General features: G+C 40.7%; 1 protein-coding gene across 3 annotated transcripts in view; it reads right to left on the reverse strand.

Moving 5' to 3' along the window:
• The window catches only part of dlg1 (MAGUK family member discs large 1), a 401,255-nt gene that overhangs the window by 251,056 nt on the left and 126,396 nt on the right, over positions 1-23,803 (reverse strand). For 2 of the 3 annotated variants that reach the window (XM_019061367.2, XM_019061369.2), the window contains exon 3: positions 17,186-17,269. The exons of the other annotated variant lie outside the window; for it this stretch is intronic. In XM_019061367.2, coding sequence (XP_018916912.1) covers positions 17,186-17,269 — 84 coding nt within the window. The remainder of the gene's footprint in view (positions 1-17,185; positions 17,270-23,803) is intronic. 3 annotated transcript variants of the gene reach the window in all.

The following is a 23,803-nucleotide window of genomic DNA, read 5'->3' on the forward strand; positions in this document are numbered from 1 at the left end:
TTTGATTATCAGCCTTGCTACAGAAGGGTTTCTTTTTATACAAGAGAGGTTTAAAAAGATTCAAATGCGAACACGAAAGACAGCAGGCACGCGTGTGATCATCACATGAAAAAGTTTAAAGCTAGGCAGAAGTCAATTATTCAAACAAAAGAATGAAACTTGCAGAAAGACCGCGAGTTGTGAGTAAACTGTGAGGAGGCCGCAATCATCACAGAATTGAAAAACCTCTGAGGAAGAAGAAGAAGAAAGAATTCACCACTGACAGTGACCACACAGGGCCGTCGCGTCGCTGTAAAATGCAACAGGTTCTCGAGGGAGACTAATCAGCTGCCACTGTTGCCACTCTAACATCTCAGACATGATCGACTCGGTAAACCACACTTTTAAAAGGACTGAGAGGGAAAAAAAGGGGGAAAATAAACTCAAATCGATAGTTTGCACCTTAATCGCTATATTGTGAACTATTGCGCCGATACCAAAACAAAAAAAGGGAAAAAAAATCCGATTTTTTTCTTTTTAAGAGAGATAGAGAGAAACGAAGGAAACAAGTCCAGCGGGCTGATGGTTGAAATTGATGGACAAAGCGATAGACAAAGACTAAAGACTAAGGAATAAAATGCTGGACTTGATATAGGGTTTCCCGTGGGTTGCCGCTAGTTAGTCTATTATATCTATACCTCCTTTGTCCATTGCAACCACCCGCTTCCACTAAAAGAATCCTTCCACATCCGCTTTGCTTACTTTGTCTATAGCTTTGTCTATCAATTTTAACGATCGGCTCGCTGCCACGGCGGAAGAGTCATTTAAACTGAAAGTACCAGCGAGAGACCACTGGAGTGAGAGCTGGCACAAAATACATTTCATGGTCAAAACTTAACGACACGGAGAGCGCTCGTGCAAAAGTCAGAAACTCATGTGTAGAAACTAGTGTTTACGGTTATTGTATTGAAACCGCAGTCCATTCAAACTTTTCGCCGAAACGAAAAACAGGTCACTATGGTCATGAACCGATTTTAGATTACGGAACGTCAACTTTAAATTTTCGGTTTTTAACATCTTCACCTCGCTGTAGGAAATATTCCATGACGTTGCGACAGACACGCCAAAAAAAATGCCGAAGGCACCCCCCCCCCCCCTCCCCTACCCAATGACAGGAATTCTAACAAATGTCGCTAAAACCAACGTTTCTTGTTATGCGAGACAGCAACGAGTGTCATATACTGCATGCTTCTGTGGGTGACGCTTTGGACTTAAAACAAACAAATTTCAAGGTTAGAAAGCAGCAGAAAAGGACACCAGCCCACTTGCAGAATAATGTGCGCTTTGATGGCTAAAGAGCGAGACCTTTGTTTCAAAATTTCTGTTCCTATTTTATTTTTTTCGAAAAGAGACAAGTCAACCATATAAATTGAAATTTCTGCTAAATATTCTGCTCATAAAACGCTGCAAACAGAGATAGATGATCTGGCACTTGGCCTCCGGTTTACCGCTGTTTTTCCGAAAACGACGTCAATTTTTGCGATCTTACTGCTTTCTTAGAGTTCTCATTTCTGTTTAATCTGCAAATAATACGAATTTCGCTGTTACAGCCAAAGCCAGTTCTCGGAAACTAGATTAGACAAATTTAGAAGGTAACACGATTCCGACAATCTGGAATGAAAAGAAGATTCGCCGATGCATGGAGACGGTCCATAGCGAACCTGTCCACGGGCGGATTCTGATAGGGAGATCTGGTAGCGGCGCAGAAAGGCGTGGAGGAAGCACTGAGTGGCAGTTCACTTACGATTACCGTGCGTGATACACCGTAGCGTCATACACCGTGCGTGATACACAGTAGCGTAATACACCGTGCGTGGTACACAGTAGCGTGATACACCGTAGCGTGATACACCGTGCGTGTTACACCGTAGCGTACGTAACGGACGGAACTTTGCGAGAGAAGCGAGCGCGAGGAGGTGCGACCGAGACGCGGGTGCGGATGGAGGTGATGTACGTGGAGTAGAGGCGAGGACCCGGCGAGGTTTTGTTGGAGCGCGGTAGCGGCGGTTGTGGCGGTGGCGGGCGCCGCGCCGAGGATGCCGACGGTAGGAGCGTCGCGGCGCGACGAGTCCCCATGGCGACCAGCGGGGGCGCCCCGCGCCCCGCGCCGCCTCGCATTCCCGTGACCAACCTCAACGACGAGACGCCCTCTGAGATCTACACACTTGTGCTTATTGAAAATTCAATGTTCCTTAAGTTGATTCGAAAGGTGGAGAAATGGTGCTCGGTCCACACCATTTCGCGGGGAAAACAAGGTCGAGAAGTTTCCAAAAATTACAATTAGCGTCAAAAAATGTTTAACTCTAATGCAGGGTGTCTACATAAGGTCCAGATACACGATCAAATTCAGCCATCAAATTGGGCCTCTCATTGGTCGCATCCTCACCTCAGGTCTTTTTCCACCAATTGGAGCTTCTTCAATTTGATGGCTCAATTTGATCGTGTAACCGGAACAAAAAAGCGGCTGGTCAAAAATAAGTACTTTTACAGTACTTTTCCAGTACATTCTCAAGAAATTCAGCACCTCCTCCAACAGAAAAATTCCGTACTTTTTCAGTACCTCCATTTAACGAAATAAGAAAAATTTCAAACATTTGAAATTGCTACAAATATGACAAAAAATTAAAAAAAAATTCCGGACCTTTTTTCGGAATTTCCGCACTTTTTCAGTACTTCCGGACCGCCCTTAAAAAATGGGTGCTATTTCCGGACTTTCCGGACTTGAAGACACCCTGTAATGAGTACCAGTGCACAACTGAGGGAGAGAGTGTTCAGCTGAGACAGTTTGCATTGGAATATTAAGTTGAGGTCACGCCGAGAGATCTGTAACGTTTTGAGTTTTTTCTGACCTCATCAGTAGATCACACTTGCCAGTGAACCCAACTTAGCACCCCGCTAATCCAAGTCGGCTTTTTTAAGTATTTCTCCTTCGCTGACAGGAGAAAGCTGTTTCATTTCACAGATGTGTGTTTAAACCAATTTTTCACGATGAACATGCCTCCGCAACTGATGTTAGAGAGGTCAAGACAGGTGAAATCCAATAAGTAGATTCAGAACAGATTGTTTCTTTTGTACTGTTTACTTTTTGTGGTGGTTGAGCATTTTCATCTTTGGCTCCATTTTCGAAACTGAACTATTGAATTGTACTCGAGCTTCGAAAGAATTGTCCTTCAATGCTGCTACGTTCAGGGCTATGCGCATCGCTCCGAGCGTGAGAGAAGTCGTAACGCCTTCATATTTCGGCGTATGTAACGAAGATACACGAACACGAATAGTTGTATCCAGGCGTTAGCATTAACAGTCTACTGATTTACGGGTTTAGAGAGGTCATCTTTCATTATTTCTTCTTCAATGGCAGCGCCAAGGCGGAGTTCATTTTCGGAGCAACTGGATTTTTTTAGTGAATCGTAAGTATTCACGAGCATTTTCAAAGATGCAATGGTTCTCACGAGATTTGTACGTATATACTTTTGACTCGAAAATTCTTTATTAAAACGATTAGCTTGATTTAAATTGTAAACAACGTTGCGAATTCTCTTTCGACATATCTAGCGCAAGACAGGAGATGCAAAACTTCGAAAATTGCGAATTACATCTGGATTGATGGGGCCGCCGAGCACAGCGCCGATATTTGGAGTGAGAAAAATGTGCTCACAACCCTCCTGCTCCGAGATAACGACATAAACATTGGAAATATATAAGAGAAGCAAATCTTGAGCGTATGAACAAGATGCATATCGCTCGTCGTTGGGTCATGAAACCAAAATTTCAGCCCACACAACTTGTCGTTTCCCAGACGAACGTAACTCCATTTCAGGGTTGCCAAAATGACTCAACAATTTACTTTTTTACAATAATACACCTCCGCAATTTTTGTACTAAATTTTCCTGATTTTCACATTAGATTAGAAGAAAAATCAGTGAAGTTTTCAATCAGAAATGCCAAGGATTCTCCTGGTAAAAATGCTATTTGCGAGGGAAAATTCAGCAATATTGAAACGTTGTTACGTTTTTTTCGTGACGGCATTGACGAACTGCCCTTCCTCTCGAGTTTTGACGAGATATTATGCTCGTTTCGTCATGATATTACATATTGAAAGCCTATTGAATACCGTCGAAATCTGGAAATTTATACTTTAGAAATCCTAAATAATTTCTAGTGACATAATTTCACATATAGCCGGCTTTTGCTCATGCATTTATTTTTACTGTGAAAGGCAAAACAATTCTCTCTAGCGATGTCCAGGAACACGTTTCAAAGCGATTTCAAAGAACCCTCTCCTCCATGCGTAGACAGACGAAAGAAGGCGGGGGAGAACATAAATACTTCACGAGACTCGAGAAAGTTTGTTTTCAATAATATACGCACTTCCTAATCCAAGAGAAAAATACCACATACAGAGTTGAATCATGCTGAAAACCCACACGCATTCCCTTGTACCTCCGAAAAAGAACAAGCGTTCTTCGAAATTTGACGGTTACAAGTCCAAAGTTGCTGACTTTTGTGAACACAATTATAATTTTACATCGAATTGATGAAATATGGTAGCTTCATACCCGACATGCGGCTAAAGTGTAAACACAGAATTTGTGCAGGCATGGGCGTAGCTAGGGGGGGTCCTGGGGGGCCTGCCCCCCCAGAAAAACGGGATCCTCCATTCCTCACCCTCTCCCCGCTCTCTTCATCACGAGAGGTGGTCCCATGCCCCCCCCCCCCCCCCCCAGAGAAATTTCCTAGCTACGCCCCTGTGTGCAGGTGAAAAGTAGTTTGCTATGAGGTGGTTGGCTTTGATGAAAACCAAACATAAATAAGACGAAAATTGAATTGATGTTATAGGATGCCTGGAGAACGGAGGGGCCGTAAGTTTCACCGTGTCCAGCTGTCCACGCTCCTCTCCACAAGTCCACACCGAAAAACGTGGGAATGGTCACCCTCTATCGTTTCTTGTTCAGCAAACACCTGACATCTCACTTTGTCGTTTTGGGTGCGCTAACGACACTTGAGTTTCATGATTGAAAGGAAATATAAGTTTCAAATAGACTTACAAAGACGCTGATTACAAGAGCATGACACTTACCTGAAACAAAGAAAACAATTTTGCGTAAGTCGTTGCACAAATTATTGAGGGAGGGGGGGGGAGTCCTAAGAGAAATATGGACGTAAATTGTTCTTCCTTAATGTTCGAGTTCTGTAAATTAACATCGAGAGAGAGGATTTGGCATTTAAGAATCTGGGAAACGTAGAACCCTTGGATTTTCCGATGCTTTTCTATAACACTTGGCATGATTGAAATTTGTACTTAAAAAAAAAAGTTGCATTGGCTTTATATGCAATTAGATGGCCTGAACCGAAATCAATCTACTGCACATGGATCGCATTTGGCATAAAGGAACCAGCGCGAATACAGTGTTGCAAAAATGTTACTTTTTCATAATTATCTAAAAAAAATCTCCTGGAATAGCAATAATAGCTTTGGCCTACCACCAAAAAATTATTAATTTTAATGGAAAATAATTGTGTAAATTTTAATAGTGTGCGTATGTGTTTTATTGGAGAAGGAGAAGTTGCACGATTTTGACAACACTATAATCGTGCTGGTTCCTTTTTGCTACATGTGATCCAAATAATGTTGCAAAAAAATTTCTCGTGTTTTGATTCTTCCATGGATCAGAGGGAGACAAAGATAGTTTTTTGAAAATTTTCGGTTGATTTACCTCACATCATGAGGAAAATCTAAAGTTTCAAATGCTTTGAAGTGTTCTGAGGGAAAACGAAACATGAGAGAAAACATGACAACGTCAAATGTAATTACACCGACTCCGGTTTAAACCATCAAATTTCCTGTTCGATTTATAGTTTTAATTGGTATTAAGAATGTATACGGTCGAGAATTCACGCAAGTATTCGGTGGAGCTGTTTTTTTATTAATCTAGGTAGCATTCTGTCTGAAAAATATATGAGCCATAGTATCCGCGTGATTCCATAGTGTATACTATGAAAACAATGAAAACTATAAAATATAACTGAGCAGTGACATTGTTATCCGGTAAAGATCTGAGCCGACGCAGATTCATAAGTTTTTCAATGAAGATGTTTAACCGGCCTACGACATTATTTTTCTTTCGCTTAACTTTCACGTGGAACCGTGGAATTCGTTTCAGAGTACTTTATGGGCTAATTAGAGAGCGGCGGGCAATAGGCTACTAAAGAGAGAAAGGAGGATAACGAAGTGGAACTGGGGACGAAAAAATAATCTAAGAGCTATACGAACTGGGGCAGAACAAAATAATGTAGTAATACAGCAGATAATGAAAATAAGAAACTGTAAAAAGGACGTTGGCAGTGAGAGACTTTTCACATGAGCCGCATTCTGTGCAAATTGTTCTCAAATTCCATGGCTCTCCGCGTTTTTCCGGTACCATTTGATTAAAGTTACCACAAAGACACGGTAGCAATATAACTCAGCATTCTCTGACCTAGAGCACATTAATAAGTTACACCCTACGCTGAACCCTAAAAATGGATTAAAAGTTAGATGTTAGGATGATTTTTCAACGTCCTCCACTCAAGAGGAAGTCAGTGTTTTTGGGTCGGATGTCTGGCATGAAATAGATATATATACATTTAACTTAATTTCTAACTTTTAAACTAAAATAAAATTTATAGTTAGGTTTTAGATATTTATAGTAAATATAATATGTATAAGTATATGTATATGTATGTATATGTATAATATGTATAATGTGTATATGTATAGTATAATATGTTTATTGTATTTTAACTTTGAGTTCAGCCGAAGTTATTTCCCTCTGAATTCAACACAGAAAATATTGACGGCCAAAATGCTAAACCACGTATCGCTGTTTTCGAGATTGCAAATATCCTGTTATATTTCGTTTTTTTTTTTGGAAAATTAGTCAATATAGTTTCTTAAAAACTTCCTTGGTTTTTTTCCTCTATCGGCAGAATATTCTGGATGAATTTTAAACTATATAGTTGGTTTCTCCTTTTCATTTTCTTCCTATCTTTGTTCTAAACAATAAAAAAGGAGCAGAAATTTGGAGACATAGCAATGGAGATACGTGGTGTCGCAATTTGGCCATCGATATGCGGCCTATATAATCAGAAAATACAAGTTAATGCTCTGTGAACACACTTCTTTCTTTATTTTCCTGTTCGTGTTGAAAATTTCAGAAAGTCTGGTAAAACTGTTAAGAATGACCGGTTTCCGCTTAATTTTACGTTGATGATTTGACAACTAATTGAAATATCGATTTGAGATTTTCATAGTAAATGAAACTTTTCCACTGATTTTGATCTGATTTTTTATTTATTTGTACATTGAATCGGTGTTGATCGGTTAACGTTTTCATTTTTCGTTCGATTCATGTCGATCATACATACCCTCTCGTTACACGCACACTTCCTTTCATACCCTTTTTTTTTAACTGAAAAATTCGTCTTCAGCTGCGTCTGCGGCAATTGTTGTTACGAATATGTTGTGCGTGCTGGTTTCAGGTCATTACATACACGAATCTCTGAAGGCGTTTTATGTGCGAGAGCAATTCGCCTTCAGCTGCGTCTGCAGCAATTGTTGTTACGAATATGTTGTGCGTGCTGGTTTCAGGTCATTGCATACTCGACTCTCTGAAGGCGTTTTATGTGCGCAAGTGGCGTACCCTGCTGGAGAACTGGCGAATTGCTCTCGCACAAAAAACGCCTTCAAAGAGTCGAGTATGTAACTACCTGAAACCAGCACGCACCGCATACTCGTAACAACAATTGCCGCAGACGCAGCAGAAGGCGAATTTTTCGGTTAAAAAAAAGAGTAACGAAGACCCAAGATACAAGATGATGAGGCGATGGCAAATCAGCGAAGGAATCAATTTTGATACGGAAAAGAAGAAAAATCAATTTGAACTGAAGAGACGGTACGACGCAACGTGCGGATTTTCATTAAAAGAGAGGTAATACCTTTCGACTTTCCTAACGTTTACAAGCAAATTTGCACAACCGTTTCCCTAAGACGGAAATGATCTGTTAAGCTAATAGAACTCCAATAAAGTTCAAGTTGAAGCTAAGTCAATATAATTTTGATTTAATCGCATCGAGGCAATAATTTCACTCTTCGGACTGCAAGCGTCTGGAGCTGGAGAAAAACCAAGTTGCGAATCAATATAAGAATACGAAAAGAAGCCGGGCAGAGTGAATCACCTACAATAAAATCGACATCACTACGCAGAAAAGATGATTTCTCTGCGATGTAATCTCGAATAACTACATATGACAATTAATGTATCACTTTTATAGGTATGAAGTTTCTCAAGAATCCGAAGGTATAGTCTTGCCTTCATAAATCAATTAAAAAGGAATAATCTCATTTGAATTAAAAACTACATAGAAACCATAAACCCCGAAAACCTAAGTCGAATACTTGAAGCCGAATTAATCACTACCCAAAATTATAAAAATTCCAAGGTACCATTGCTTACGTCTATTTTCGGTTTATTTTCGTTTAAAGGTTTTTTCTTTGTGTTAATAGTTATTGGTAATTGATTTAAGCGGCAAAGGAATGAACTTGTTAATTTAAATGTATTAAAATTTAAATTGATTTACATGGTTTTATTGTTTTGTCATGGTTTATGGTTCATGGTATTGTGGTTATGGTACTGATGATGAGTCTTATGAAGACCCTTACGGGTTACAAGTAATTTTGACACAGCTCAAATGGAAGCTAGCACAAATAATGTTGTATTTTTGCCATTTAACCAATGGCAACGGCGAACAAGTTGTTATATTATCTTATTCATAAGTTGATTTCCAGACTTTCCGCAGTAGGATTCGTTTTCCTCGTGAATTTGAAGAGAGACAATGCTCAAAATACGTAGTGCTTGAATTCATCCTAGGTCGAGTGGCCCGTTACCGCCAAGCACAGAATCTCTTGAGATTCAAACTTTCGATGCACGAACATGGAATTAAAACTCCGAGTCAAAATTCAACGAGTAATCTGATAAAGCGTACATGGAGCCATTACGCATTTCGCGGTTTCCGAGAAGGAGCGCCACACACTGCAACGAGTCAATAGGAGAAGTCGGACAAAGTCTGGAAACTTTCAAAGCTTATATTTTCAGTAATATAAAACAAAAGAGTTTATAAGTAGTTCCATTGACTTTTTTGTAAAATGCCTCTCAGGAACACCCTTTGAAATTGAATTTGTGGCGAAACAGGGTCTACTAAAACAGGCTGGCCGAAAATTAGTACTTTACGGTACTTATTCAGTACCTACGATGGACGAAATTCGATAAATTTCAAAAATTTGAATTTCTCGCTCAAATTGCGACAAAAATGACAAAAGTTCGAACCTCCTTGCGAAATTTCCGCACTTTTTCAGTACTTCCGAACCGCCCTTAAAAAACCAGTACTATTTCCGTACTTTCCGGAAATTTCGGACTTGTGGATACTCTGTCCGAGCCTTACTGCGGGATTCCCGGACTTTTCCAGCACTTCCGGACCACCCTTAAGAAATCAGTACTATTTCCGGACTTTCCGTAAATTCCAGACTTGTAGACACCTTGCGAAATAAACATAAAAATTTAAAATTTTGGTCAAAAATTTCATGTCCGACCTCTTCTATCAGTTCGTTCCACTGTGCGCCGGACGGGATGCGCGTGTTTTCCGGCTGGTATGATAGAATGCGATCACGGAGAAACCATCCATCCATCCATTCATCCGCCCGCCCGAAAGAAGGGCTCTATCGCCGAGACCAGCTTTTTCGAGGGAACGAAATCCGGACCCGAAAACTTTTTGCCGGGGATCAGGGCGGAGAGCGGGGAACGCCCGGAGTATGGAGGCTATTAATTAAATCTATTTAAATCCTCTCGTCGTGAAAATTGCACGTGCATATTACTTCTGCCCGCCTCCGTTCTTAAAACCGTTTCCTCCCTCCGCCCGCTTCAATTAACGATTCCGCTCCACGGTCTCCGGGCCCCGGCCGAGTCGGCTTACAACTACAATATCATCGAGGAGTGTCGATTGTCGAGTCTCCACTCAAACTTGTTGTCACCTCTGGAGAAAAATCAGTCACTAAACGTTGAGTTTTTATTTAATATTCTGGAGGTACCAGGTGAATAGATTACTAGGTGATTTAAGGTGCTTAAAGGATAAGGCGCATGAATGCAGTTTTTGCTATTTCGAGAAACATGAGTTTGAAGTTTCGGAATTACATGGATCCTTTTGGCGGAGAGAAAGTTCAAACCGACTTTTTGATGCAGAAAAATTGGAATTAGGGAGCAAATTTTTTACAGAATATGCATTAGGACTAGTTTTACTTGAAGTCAATAAAATCTTAATTTTTTAAAAACTGCACTAATATGCCTTGTCCTCCAAGTCCCTCATTTATTGAGCATTTTGGGAGCCAAAATCCGAGAAAACCCCGCTTTTAAACAGTCCAGAGACTCGCAGGAATGGATCGTATTCGATAAATCAATCAGGTGAGATTGTATCGATATCGATTGGTTCAACATTGCCTCAAAAGTTAATCGAGTAATCCGTGGAAACGGGGTTTTTGGTGATAGATTTTTTATTTTTATGAGCACCACATGGCGATAAAAAGTGATATTGTTGATAAATCGTCTAGGTTTCAGTGTTTCAAACTTACATCCTAAAATCCCTGTTTAATGTTATGTTCTATTGTTTTTAACCAAAAGAAAAATTGAACAAATATCGAATACGATCCATTTCACACGCACCGAAATGACGGGAAAATTACTAAAGTATGTACTACGGCAGTCAAATCGCTATATCCTCTCATTTTCCAAATGATATGTGTTGAAATAAAATGTATTTCAATGTGGAATCGTTGCTTGCTTACTCCAGATAACATGAACGAGATTCCATATTTTGATCCTGAAGGTACAGTTTCGACTTCTCCATTGTTTTCATAGAAGAGAAGTAGAGAAAAATTCGACGGAGGTCGTAGAAAACCCGTGCTTGCTCCTGATTGGTGCCTGATATTTTGAAACACCCCAAACGAGATACGCATTTTTACAATTAACCATCGATTAGTCAAAACCTCGTTTACTATTCAACTGCGAAAATAAAATTACAGTTGGGGCAACCCCGGAGGAAGTTTTTTTCTCCCTTTTCTGAGAGATTATAAGCGATTAAATCGCAGATTTAAAACTTAGGATGAACGAATCGGACAAGATTTTACGAACAGAACTGATGCATTTTAAATAAACAATCCAAGAGGGTGGAAAGTGATCAGGCTGACAGGACTAAGATGTTACTTTCATGACGGTGGATGTTGAAGACACCAACCGTATTCCCAAAATGAAAAATGACGGAAAAGAGGATACATGACGTTGAAAAACGTAAGGAATTAGATAAAAATGAAAACAAAAATAGGTTTAATCAATAAAACTACCCTGCTCCAGTCGTAAAATCCCCGAATAAGAGACACGCGGATACTGTGAGAACAGCGCTACCACCGCACTCTAGCGAGGAAAAGCTCGACTTCCAGGTATCGGAGACTTTCGGAAAGTTAATCGTTCTCCTGCAGAGAGCGTCAGGATCATGGATGAGCTATTTTCCTGCAAGCGTCGGACACTAGAATTCTTGCATAAATCATTGCGCCAATGGCAGATTCGTGGACATATTTTACTGTTCGACATAAATTGATAATGATAACTATATAAATGATGGCAGCATAAAAACAAGATGCTCGTAAAAAGTTCCAACTTCGATCGTTGAGCTGAGAAAATTGACGTTTTACGGCGCAGTCCTTCATTTACACTCCTGAAAAATGTCAACGTTATTTACAAGGACTTGCCAGAATCGTTTTATCGCCTGGCATATTATTAACAGCTTTCGGAGATGCCGCTAGGAGGCTTGTGACGCACCCGTGTAGCTGGGATAACGACACTTCGTTCTCTTCTTCTATCACCTATTAGCGCACTGAGGCTCCAAGACTTCCAGCGAGATTCGGGAATAAAAATAACGAATTAACGGTCCAATGTCCTTTTACGCGATGAAATCTATGCAAAGTCTTAAATGCGGACATGGAAGACAATATATACTACAATAAACACGAAGTGAAAAATTGATGAAAAACTCAACGCACATTTTGGCTTCGAATTCGTTCAAGCGTTGGACTCTGGAAATGAGGAGGGAACTGTAACGAATGGAGCTCTCATTTGGTGTGTCAAGCGCTCGGGATTATCCCCTCGAATTGTGATACAGCCCCAATTTTTTTGGACGATATGGGCATTTCCAATTGAATGTGGTAGCACCGCAAATCATGTTGGAGTAGTATCGCAACATTTGTGTTAGTAACCTAATTTATTGGGGTACTACCACAATGAATTGAGGTACTACCACAATAATTAATTGGAAATGTGCATATCATCCAACAACCCCTACCTCTTCTTTTTCCGTGTATAGTTTGCCCTTTTTGTGACCCCTATCGTCAGGACATTGTGAACGTGAGGACATTGCGAGCATTGCTCACGTAGGGGAAGGGTGTGCTCGAAACGAGAGTGACATACTCTTATTTAAGTGTTCTTCGCGGAAAATCATCCAAGCATACGTTGAATACACGTACTACTCTCGGTAAAAGCTGATATGGATCCATCACTATTATAGAGCAGACTGAATTCTCATGAAAAAGCAATACCGTCTGGTGATATAGAGCTGTTACATCTAAAAGCGACTGATTGTTTTCCACCATCTCGAAGTACTCGTAATTTTAAGGCTGGTTTCTAAATACCTTGGCACCAATAACCCGGTTAGAACAGTTGTAGCTCCAGAGAGGGCACATCTGAGAAAATATAAGTGGAAGGAAGCTTATTCTAGTCCAATGAAAAACGCTCTTTCATTCTACTTTCCCCTTTTTCTTGTTTTGCCATTGATTCACTTTGTGTAGTAATTTTAGCTAATGTCGTATGATTTAATTATATTCCACTGGTTTTTGTGTGATTTAGTGCACTTTTGACACGACAAACGTCGGTAAAAGTTTAAATTTTTCTGGGAGACATACATGAATAACTCTACTAAAACACGAGGCTCGGTTCGATGCACAATAAGTCGTTTCCTTCACGAAGAAACGTAACTGCATTTCAATGTTGCCAAATTTCTCCTCGGAAATTGCATTTTTACTTAGAGATTCTTGGGCATTTCTTTCTGACAATTTCAAAGATTTTTACATTGATCTGATGTAAGAACCAGGAAAATTTTCGAAAAAACCTGCGCAGGTACATTCTTGTAAAAAAATTAATTGTTTCAATCAACCATAACACTTTGGCATGGAGTGACGTTTCTTTGTCTGGGAAACGAAGAAAACTCGTGAATGCACCTCCTCGTTCGAAAAAAGCCAAAAGAAGTTGCACGATGGTTTAAAACATCTTTACTTTTGAGACTATTCATTCATTTAGTGGGGAGGTGCATTAAATATCTAGCCGGAAATGGATAAAAATAAAATTGTCGATGGGGGAGGAGAGAGACGTTAAAACAGAGAGAAGCTATTCGGTAGCGAGGAAGAAAGAAAGAGATAAAAGGAGGTGTAGACAGACAAGTTTACGACGTAGATTGGTCAAAAGCCATTAGAGTGGAAGTTGCTAGGGTCCGTACAAGAATTCTAAAAAGGCTGAGACCCAATAAATAGTTTTAACGGCGGTTTAACGCTGGTTGCGCCGTCACGCCGCTAACCCCGGGGGCTCAATTCCGCGGTGAACTACACCCATTATTAACAATAAATGCGCGTGAAAGTGTTACCAAATCTGAGGAAGAAAAAATAATGCTCGCACAACTTTCATTTTTCACGCCGCCGAATCTGCGGGCCGTTTTCATGGTCGTTTTTTAAGCGACTCCTTTCCCTCGGTGAAGCTCAGATGTTGTGGTTCATACTGCGGTAAAGGCACGCGGGAAGGAGAGTTTAATCAAGCCACCAAAAATTAACTGAATCACTTTTATATTGGCGAGCAATTTAATATATATTCGCACACGAATATCGCATCGCCTTGCTTATGCATATATAATTTCCTTGAGGGCGTAAATAGATTAATTTTTGGTTTCAGGGCATTCCGTCAACGATTTTTTGTCCGCGCACCTGTTTTGCCCAGTAGTTTACGTCCTAGCGTGGAATATGCGACAGTGACTTGGTCCAAGTGTCATATTTTAGTCCGTATGTAAAATTATATTGACAATAATGAAATGAGAAAATTGAGAGAGACGGAAGAGTTGTTGTGGTGACTCCTTCTTTTGATCAATCTTTTTAAATTGTCATGGGTGAATATTTGGTTGTATTTCCATCCATAAAATTTTCGATGAAAGATAAACCTTATAAATACTTTTTTTTTTTTTTAAAAAAAAATGAGAATATTCCTTTATTTTAAAAACATTTACATTTTTAAAACGTGGCAAATATTTGTAAAACCATTTCCAAGCGATGACATCGATATTAAAGTCAATGAGCAGTAGTCGTGCCGAAAGAAACTATGCACAAATGAATAAAACAGGGAAAAAAGCGAGAAGCACTCAATCTTTGGTTTTAGCCCATTTGTACATCGATCTTTCAGAGTCAAATACATCCTATTTTGAGCGTTTGGTTGCGCTCATACCATGCTGCAGCACAGTAAAAGCACAAAATATAAAAGAAAAAATCATGTGCTTTGAAAATCATTAAATACGACAAGGAAACACCTTAATAATTACAAAATACACATTGAATTTTCCTTTCATATATACATTTCTTTTATCGATTTAAATTAAAGTAATCCATGCAGAGTGTGCAAACATATAAAAATCATGAGTTGAAAAACGCTGGCTCCGCGAGTTTAAATAATAGGCCCTAGCATAAAGCGGAGTGATGCGACGCGACCAGCTGCCAGCTGCCAGATGCTGCCAGCACGAAACGCGCACTGGCGCCTACAAACCTAAGCAGATACTTCACGCATTGCGCAATGCTTGAGGTATCCCTCAGGTTTGTAGGCGCCAATGCGCGTTCCGTGCTGGCTGACTGGCTGGCCGCGCCGCAGTGTGCCACGTGCCACGGCGCTTCACTATTTTACAATAGAGGTGTTGTACAGTATTATACGAAATTGATAATGTAATAATTAAAAGGCCCTAAGGTCTGCAGAGATCGCCATTGACATTTCAGTTTCTGTCAATTTTCTGTTGTAAAATGAAAAATAGCCTGAAATTTCAAGGGACTATGGCATGAACTTTCCCGTGAAATTCCAAATTTTTATATTTTATAAAGTTTTCTAGCTCAGCCATGGGCTCGCAGGCAACAAAAGGAGAGATCACAGTCTGTGGAATGCCAATCACCGCGATTTAGACCAGTCGTGAGGCCTGAATGATCGATTATCGATAGTTCCCCATTTCAAACTGGGGTAATGAATCGATTAGGATGTTCGTTGCGAATATTTATCGATCATTTTCCATAGGTTTAAATGGACTACATTTTCCAATTTGGAACTAAAAATTCTGGCCCGGTTTAAAAACGACGTATGTGCCTATAGTTTCCCTGTGCACATAAGTGTTTTTCCAAAAGAGCCAGAATTTATAGTTCAAAATTGCAAAATGCAGTTCAAATGGCGTATCAATCGATATATCACAAAGCACACCACGCCCCTGCGGGTCGATTGTTGAATCGTTATCGAATGACCTTGATCGATATATAGCATTGTGAAGATAGGGAGTTATCGATCAGAATCATTCGATAACGATTCAACAATCGACCTGCTGGTTCAGATGGACCTCGCAAATTTGACTATAGCCAAAAATAATTCGTTTAAAGGTTTGAGTGTGACGTCACTGGTCTCCGCTGATGGTGGCACCATCGCACTGGGCTCCGGGCGGCCTCGGACGGTGAGAAACGGTCGCCGCCGAGCGTAGAAATTCGCGGGGGCAATTAATGACCTTTGTGCGCGCTCAGTGACTCGAAATTCGAGTCCGGCTTCGCTTGATTTCCACTCTGCATCGCGCATCAGGAATGCCGTGCCCGGCTTTGGCCGGCTATGGATTTGCGGCAGGGCGCCCGGTTTCCTCGATGAATGGCACGGATGTGGGTTCATAGCCCCCCGCCCCCCTCTCGACCAACCCCCCACAGTTGACCCTTCGGTCCGGAGCGAGGGATACGCCTTACGATCGGATGTACTGCCAATAGGGACCAGGGATGATGGGGGCTGGCTCATATCCAGGTGCAAGCCCAAAATGGGGTTGTTGCAAACATTTGCCGGGACTAAAGTTTCTCCTTGCGTAAGAAAAAAAAAAATAAAACTCGGTACCAGCGAAATAAATTTTGAAGAGCCATTCAAGTATGAAAATCTACTTGAGGAGGGGGAAAGGGTCTATCTGACTGAGGCTTTGACAAAAAGGGGGGTTAGACCTAGTTTTATGTACGCAACTTGAGAAATAGTATTGACACAAGCAGTACTATTCGATATAAATAGTTTTTCCAGCTAATTTTTCAGTCTTTCTACGACATTTTTTGTAATATTAAAAAGGGGAGAAAGTCACTGTTTTTCATTAAATTAATAATGAGAATAAGATTTTCTACCTTCTAGCTGAAAATTTGATCAAATCTCGTAGTCAAACGGAACATTCTGCACAAGAAGAATTACAGGTTTCGAGGTCAAGGTTAACAAAATCATTGTGGCAGTATATGCTGAAAGATTCCAATGCATTTCCTTACTATTAGTACGTAAAAAGAAAGAAACCTTAAATTTTAATTTTTCCTGATATTTTACGATCAAATTAAGCAGCAATGAGGACTTTCCGGTTCCATTTTTACAGGCGAGCCTTTGAGTGATTTCACTGAATCGACTAAATACATTAAGTACTGAGGATGAATCCAATTCTGAAGCTCCCCCGATATACTTAGCTCTAGGTGCTTAGATACTTCACAAGTGCTTCGACTTAAAGCGACCCTTTCAATTCGATGAATTTGAGTTCCTCCGAGTCGAGGATACATCAAATACAGTCGGCAAAGTTCAAGAGAAGACTTGCAATTGAGATCCTGGCAAAACGGCGTAGCGATAAACAGGCGAAGAAAGTCACTTCAATTAGAGAGAGGCGCAATTACATTACAGCGAGAGGACGATTATGAAATTACTAAACGTAGCAGATTGAAAGGGAAGACCTCACCTGCGGCGGACTTATAGATCTTCGGTCGTAATCCATCAATGCTTGCGTCAAAGGCAACAACGAGCCTCTGAGTTCACCGTCAACCTGCCAACATAACAGCCAATTCGCGTCAGTGATGCAATCATGCTTCAGTCATCCACGCACTAAAACTTCATGCTGTCCCATTCAAACCTTGTTCAATGACCAGTGAGTCAAAGGAAAAGGAAAATTTTCGTTGGAGCAAACTCTGATTTTCTCCTGAACTTCAAGTTCCTTTTCCATCATTCGTTCAACCTACGTTGGTGATAGTTTATCCGTAAAAGTGGAAAATGGAGATGACTGATAATTCTAATGAGAACTGTGAACTAATTAATGCGAGTTGCACTTATGTGAACAAATATTTTTTTTCTCTTCATAAATGAGGGCCCAATGACATAATTTTCAACAATAACAATTAAAACTAGACTCATGTAACTTCATGAAAAAAATGTCCAGGAAGAATATACGATAGGGGGATTTAAAAGAAAATTTGAAAATCCGGAACACAAGGACGCAGGCATAAATAATAGGTTCCCATCAAAACACAATATCCCCTAAATAAACCAAATCCAAAAAACTACAATCCGACTACAGACAAAATCCGAAAAACTACATTGAAAGTATAACAATACGCAAGACGAGACAAAACACCAAAAAGAACAAAATGATTAACACTCTGAAAGGAAGACACACACTATACTTCGAATTGTGATATGGCAATATGTACATATATCATGCTCATTATGTGCAAAGCGTCTAAAATACGCCTTGGAATGGGAACTTGTAGATTGTTGCTTTCTGTCCATGTAAAATTGATTTCGTAATATAATTAACCAAAGCATAAACTTGAGGACTTCTCATGAGCCTAAGAAAATACTTAGCTAAGAGACTCTGAATCTGAAGTAACCGCAATCGCTGTCTTTAGAAACTTCAATCGCGTTTCTTTTTTGATGATGCAATAATGGTGTACATAATTAAAAAAAAAAAAAAAAAAAAAAAAAAAAAAAAAAAAAAAAAAAAAAAAAAAAAACTAGACGGAAAAGAACATAAAAGCATAAGCGCGCTACCGCTAAGGGGCTACGATGTAATATAATTTTTTTTCCACCCTTAATTTCGAATTATGATTCTTGAAGTCTTTTGAAATATTTTAATGATGACTTGTCGCGATTCAAAGTCGCTGTAAGTACACAAGGAGTGTTGACAAAAAGTATCTAAAACAACCTCTTTGTCGCCGTCACAGATTGTTTTTTGCTTCCAGAACAGCGTTTTAATTAAGCGTCCAGGCGCGGCGAGACGCTGCAGACGCAAGAGATATCGGAGCGCCTTCCATTTTTTTAAATGCAACAAGGACATACCTTAAGGACGAATAGTTGCATCCAGGGGTTTGCTGCCAAAAGAGCGTCTTTATCAAGCGGCCTGGCAACGTGCCACTGCTGTAGGAAGGTATCGGAGCGCTTTCAATTGTTTAGATGCAACACGGACGTCTCTTGAGGACGAATTGTTGCATCTACGGGTTATCAGCCCAGGCTGCGCTGTGGGATTTACTTCATTGCAAATCGCACCGAGAAAAACAAAGTCGGATCATGACAATCGTAAGTATGATGTTGCATATGGCCTTGAGTATTTGAGTATTGAGATAAATAATTCTGGATATTTTGATTGCACAGGTTGGCTGCCCTATTGGGCCCTAAAAGCTCCATGACCTATTCTCAAAATTACCGTATTCATAAGTTTCTACGTATTCGTAAGTTTGAACTTACAAAGACTAACTTACAACGACTCAACTTCTAGCCAAAGTAACTACATGTGGATCCTCATGTAGTTACTCTGGCTATAGATGTAGTGAGCCTGAAACACAGGAACCAATAAGGAACACAGGCGAGGCATGAAGATCGATTGTAGATATTTATCCGTTTGAAGCGAACCTTCATTCAACCTTCGTTTATCGATTCTTTTCCGTAAGCTTAAATGGCAGATCAATCGATACATCGCAACGCACGTCGAGCCACTGATAAGGAAATAGGAACTAAACGATTTGCTTTCCCGCGGCCTCGGCCGAGTGGCGAAAACCGCAGCATATTGTTTCCAGAAAGGAGCAAAGAAAATAATCGGTTTAGAGCTCGGGGGGGAGGGGGGGGGGGCACCACGACCTCCCTTCCCCGACGATTGAATAAAATTACACCTTGGTCCAGTGCGACTAGGGCGGGCAGGCTGATGGAGGCCGGCCGGCAACTGCAAATCCTTTCCCGATTAGAAACAGCTTTGCTTGCACACCCCAGCCGCCCAGCCGCAGCCATACGCGGGCTCCGTTAAATGTTATCGCCGATTCTGCCTATGCAGGCCTCCACGCCGCACAGTGGATCGAGTCAATTAGAAAGGTCGGACATGACATTTTTTACTAAAACTGGAAATTTTCATGTTTATTTCGTCAATTTTCAAACTGGAAGGAGTGCCTCTCGAAGAAAATTTCACGAGGAAACCAATAGAACCACTTTTAGAATTTCAAAGTTTTGTATAAACGGAGTTAAAGGCTTTTGAAGTTTTCAAATTTTGTCCGACCTCTTCTATTGACTCGATCCACTGTGCGCCGCGCCAGTGCGTCGCTTCGCTGACGTAAAGACGCATCCGTAGTTCAACATGAGCCCCACAATGCATAAAGTCATACGGAGTACACGGCTCACATGGAAATGGAGATATGTCTTTACGTCAGAGGGGTGACGAGCAAAGAGCCGACAAACGACTCTCAGACGAACCTCCCTCTGATGAAAAAAAATTGAATCGAGTTTCGCACAATTCCCTCTGGTTCACTCATTGCTTCAGAAATGTAATGACCACCATTAAGCGGTCATTCTCGAGCTCCTTCCACAAAATGGGCATTTTTTTCTACCGCAGCTTGGAATGGGTCAACACGGCGTACACGATTGGGTTTTAATTGTTGACGCGTTGACACCGGTGGGTTTGTTGGAAAATATGACGAGAGGGAGTTGTTGAGATTGCGTCATAATCGTCGGTGCTATTTTGCGAAGACAGAAATTCTCATTACAGGAGTTGACTCCGAACGCAGAATGAGGCATCTCCCTTGAAAATGCGCTTTTGGGAGCGACACTAATTTACAACTGCGACAGTGGCGTGACGTGCTTTGCGATATACATCGATTGATCTGGAATTTAAACCTATGGAAATGGATCGATAAACGAATAATGACCGCGTCGATAATCGACCGCCGAACCGAATGATGTCATCCGCCACCAATCAGAAGCGAGCACGGGTTTCTACGACTTCTGTCGAATGTTTTTCTACTCCTCGTAAATGAAAACTATAGGGAAGTCGAAACTATACCTTCAAAATTAATGATTCATGCATGTTATCTGTAGTTAACGAGCAACGATTCCACATTGAAATACGTTTCATTTCAACAAACATCAGTATGATTTTCCCGCCGTTCCGGCGCGTTTGCAATTCCTGTGAGTATTTGCGGGCTCCTTCGGGATTTCGGCACCAAAACTACGGTATCAACCGCACCCTGTAGTACACTCACCTGGTACTTTCAGAATATTGAAAAAAAACCCACAAGATTTCGTATTCCATTTGCATGGATGCCACAATTTCTTAACTTCTAGTTCAGATGGGCCTCTTTTTTAAAATTTTTTTAACGTTTCTGCACGGTTTAATACGGCACCGATGATAAGGGAAAAGGGGATAAAACGCCGTTCAGCATCAATTCGTTGCTGAGCGCACCTCCATTCCAAGGTTGCAAAATTGACTCAAACAATTCCATTTTTTTACAAGAATGTACCTGTGTTTTAGTCGAAAATTCGTCTGATTATTGAACGAGATCCGAAGAAAAATCAGTGCAAATTTTAGTTAAAAAGTCCCAAAATTCTCCTCAGGGTGTTTACTTAAACAGGAAGGCCAAAAAACTGTACTTTTTCAGTGATTTTTTAGTACATTCCCAAGAAATTCAATGCCCCCTTAACAGAAAAATTCAGTACTTTTTCAGTACCCCCATTTTGACGAAATTCAAGAATTTTGAATATCTCGCTCAAATTGCAACAAAAACGAACAAAATTCCGGCCCTTGTTGCGGAATTTCCGCACTTTTTCAGTACTTCCGGACCGCTCTCAGAAGATCAGTACCATTCTCGGATTTTCCGGAAATTTCGGACTTGTAGACACTCTGCTCCCGGTGGAAATGCAATTTTCGAGGCGGAATTTGGCAACACTGGAATGTAGTTACGTTCTTTGGTGAGGGGAACGACGTATAATTGATGCGATAGACGGGATCCGCGGCGGAAAGGAAGCAGTTTTCCCGCGGAATCGGAGCCGAGCGTGAGAGTGCGAGTGCCCGAATTATTTAGCAAATTACCCTCCGGGAGGAGGGGGCGGGGGCGAGTTGGGGGGAGGACAGAGGGGACTCTGCCAAAACGGATGGGGGGAGACTAATTAGGGAAGCTGCTCTCTTAATTACGCCCGGTTACACTTTCCTCGGGTTTTCATCATTTCTGCCCAGATCTGACAATTATTGTTACCGACCCTGCGATCCCCCCCCCCCCCCCCCCCGGGCCGCTCATCGGCGTCAGCAATTTAAAAACAGCTTCTCGCTTTCTGGAAAGTTTCTTAGTACTGCTGGTCGGCGTTGTCGCGCCTCTGCGTAGCAAGCGAGAGAGTTATTGTAACGCAGCACTGCTAAGTAAGGAAAAAGGGAAAGAGAATGATTTTATTTGGCAAAATGCGTCAATGGGTTCTTAAACGATGAACGGATTTCGGCATGAAAATGCATTTTTTCCAAAAGTGAATGGCGCGTAGAGCACAATGCGCACATCAAAAACGCGATAAAGAAACTAAAAAACCGAAAAATACGTAGTTCACAAAGCGCAACATTTTCGCAAATTTGAAACCCAACGCTTTTGCACTGACAGATTGAGAAAAAATAGTAAAATCCATCAAAACGCCTGGTTTCTTTACGTCACGTTTTACGCTTTGGGTATGTCCTCTTTTGAAAAACACGCGTTGTATACGGTCACTGGTTTCTTAACACTTAGATGCCCGAGCGGGATCGTACAGACCCGATACTTGCAAAAAACATGTGCTCCGTCATTCCGCGGTTATAAGGGCCTGTATACCCGAGCTTTAGATTAAAGACTACAAATTCATCCTCATGTTGAATTGAAAAAAAGAGAAAATAATCAAGTCTCAACAAAGCCGAAAATAATAGATACGTGATCGGGCCTCGGTTTTTAATTGTCCTCCTGAATCCGAGCGACACATCATTGACAGCAGAAAACAGAGCATTGCGAGTTCACGCCTCGCGCCATTGCGCCTTCAATTTTGCAGATCCGCAACACGGACGTCCATCAAGCACGAATAGTTGTATCTCTGCGCCGTCAATAATGCGCGTCCTTTCCTCGGCTCTAATGCCGTATTGTGTTCGTTTCTGTTTGCCTTATTTGTGGAGGTGCTTTAAGAGCTAGGAGGGCAACTCAGCACAATACATAAGCGATGCATTCGGGCCTCCTTTTGAAAATTTATATCAAGCAACGTAATAACGCTCAATAACTATCTTTGAATTTCCCTTAGGTTATGACTAATCACAACATTTTAAGTCAGGGTGTTGATTCAATTGTTGATGCAATAAATTAAACATGTGACGAAATTAGGCAACAAGAATGTAGTTTGACCGATTATGCTTTAATCTATCCAATTACAGGGTAACTTATTTCAAAAACAAATGAGCTGTTAAAACAGTTAGATAGGGAAAACCTGTAAAAAAGATAATGGTGATTGATTTGACGATATAGCAAATAATTGCAGCTGGACCACATTTTGCAACAGGTAAATACTTTTTCTGGCTCACTTGCAAAAGCTCTTACTTGCTCCGGGCCACAAGAGATAAGGTGTTTCTAAAACAAGGCAGAGATGCCTACACTTAGCAATTGTTTCCTATTGCACGGTGTAGTCCAGTTACAAGTTTACCTCTTGACTTTCACAGCACAGTACTGTTATCACTATGCATTAGCAAAAAATAAGCTGGCTCATCAAAACTTCAAACGCCAAGTGTCTGGGTTAAATAATACCGGAAAAGTACAGTATAACATTGCGTTACGTCATCCACTGTGTTCCTGCACACCATGGTTTTTTCTTCTTGGTATCATCAATTATTCATGGTGAATAAAAATGGCACAGGTCACTCGTTGTCATTTTATTAGTTATTACTTTGTTGCTTCTATTTCGCTTCATTTTTTATTTTTACTATTCATGTTTTTTTTTTGTTTTTGTTCACCTCTCTGCGAACTTCAATATTTCCAGTTGACGCTTTTTGAGAGGGTTATTTATCAACGGAAAAATCAGTCATAGAGGTTTTTGTTCGGCTCGCAAATGGAGAGCAGCCGTAATTTTATTTTTGACAGGTCCAAGTTCTATTTTTTTCTCCCATCCTAATGATTAGAGTTGACGGGAGATAACCCATGCAGCTAACGTATCGATAGGGAGCATGAATCCAATTATCCTAACGAACTTGGAACGAATTAAAAATAAAGTGGAAATTGAGTCGTTTCAATCGATAAACTCGATAGTTGTACTGGACGTTTCTGCGAATTTTTGA

This window comes from Bemisia tabaci, chromosome 1 (genome assembly GCF_918797505.1).
Source record: "Bemisia tabaci chromosome 1, PGI_BMITA_v3".
NCBI classification, from domain to species: Eukaryota; Metazoa; Arthropoda; class Insecta; order Hemiptera; family Aleyrodidae; genus Bemisia; species Bemisia tabaci.